The 736-nt window shown below is 36.7% G+C and overlaps 1 protein-coding gene across 1 annotated transcript; it reads right to left on the bottom strand.

Moving 5' to 3' along the window:
- Positions 1 to 145: 145 nt before the first annotated feature.
- On the bottom strand, positions 146 to 370 carry SMIM15 (small integral membrane protein 15). Its single transcript, XM_009578282.1, has one exon. The coding sequence runs from the start codon at positions 368 to 370 to the stop codon at positions 146 to 148; it is 225 nt and encodes a 74-aa protein (XP_009576577.1).
- Positions 371 to 736: the final 366 nt, after the last annotated feature.

Below are 736 nucleotides of genomic sequence, written 5' to 3'. Positions count from 1 at the left end.
CAGGAAAAATACACTGAAAAGATTAAACGTCATACTTCAAGAAATAACAGGATCAAGTATCAAAGGACAGTTACAACACAAAATGTACAAGTGTTTCACTAAAGAAGTGGATTCTTCGCACAAGGAAGGCCTTTTTTTTCCCCATTTAATCCTTCTTTGTTCGTTTGGCTTTTGCAATATTCTCTTGGCGTTTCTGTTTCTTCTTTTGCTCTCGCTCCCTGGCTTCAATCATTTTTGCAAGCTTCCATGAAAGTGCTGCACTAATTATGAACAATGGTGTAAGGCCCAAGATCACTGTAGTAAGAAAGCCGTATGGGTCCTTTGCAGCCCACTCCACGATGTATTCAGCCCAAGTCTTAATATCGAACATTTTTTCTGTTTTTCTACTGGGAAAACCCTACAGAATAAAAAAATAATTTCTGAGTATTCAGAAAAATAAAAACACACATACACAGCAAAAACCATTTTAGTATTAGTCGTCATCTTTCATTATTAAAGAGCAAGCTCGTTTTTGCTAGAAGTTAAAACTAGTGCATAGTATGTGAAAGTAAGCGCAATACAAACTAAGCATTGACCCTACCTTAAAGCACAGTCTTTACAAAATAATTAGGCATTTCATCCAACAGAGCTTCAGACACAACCAAGAAAAAATTGCTACGTGGAAAAAAAGTGATGTCTGAGCTTCCTTGGAAGAGAAGGAAGGAGAGCCACTTGGTTTATCTTTCTACAGGTTTTA

Source organism: Fulmarus glacialis, unplaced genomic scaffold (assembly GCF_000690835.1).
Source record: "Fulmarus glacialis isolate BGI_N327 unplaced genomic scaffold, ASM69083v1 scaffold13415, whole genome shotgun sequence".
Taxonomy (NCBI): Eukaryota; Metazoa; Chordata; class Aves; order Procellariiformes; family Procellariidae; genus Fulmarus; species Fulmarus glacialis.
This window is presented reverse-complemented; position numbering and strand designations above follow the sequence as displayed.

Coding starts and splice junctions, on each gene's coding strand:
- SMIM15 (XM_009578282.1), bottom strand. CDS start 370: ATGTTCGATATTAAGACTTGGGCTGAATACATCGTGGAGTGGGCTGCA.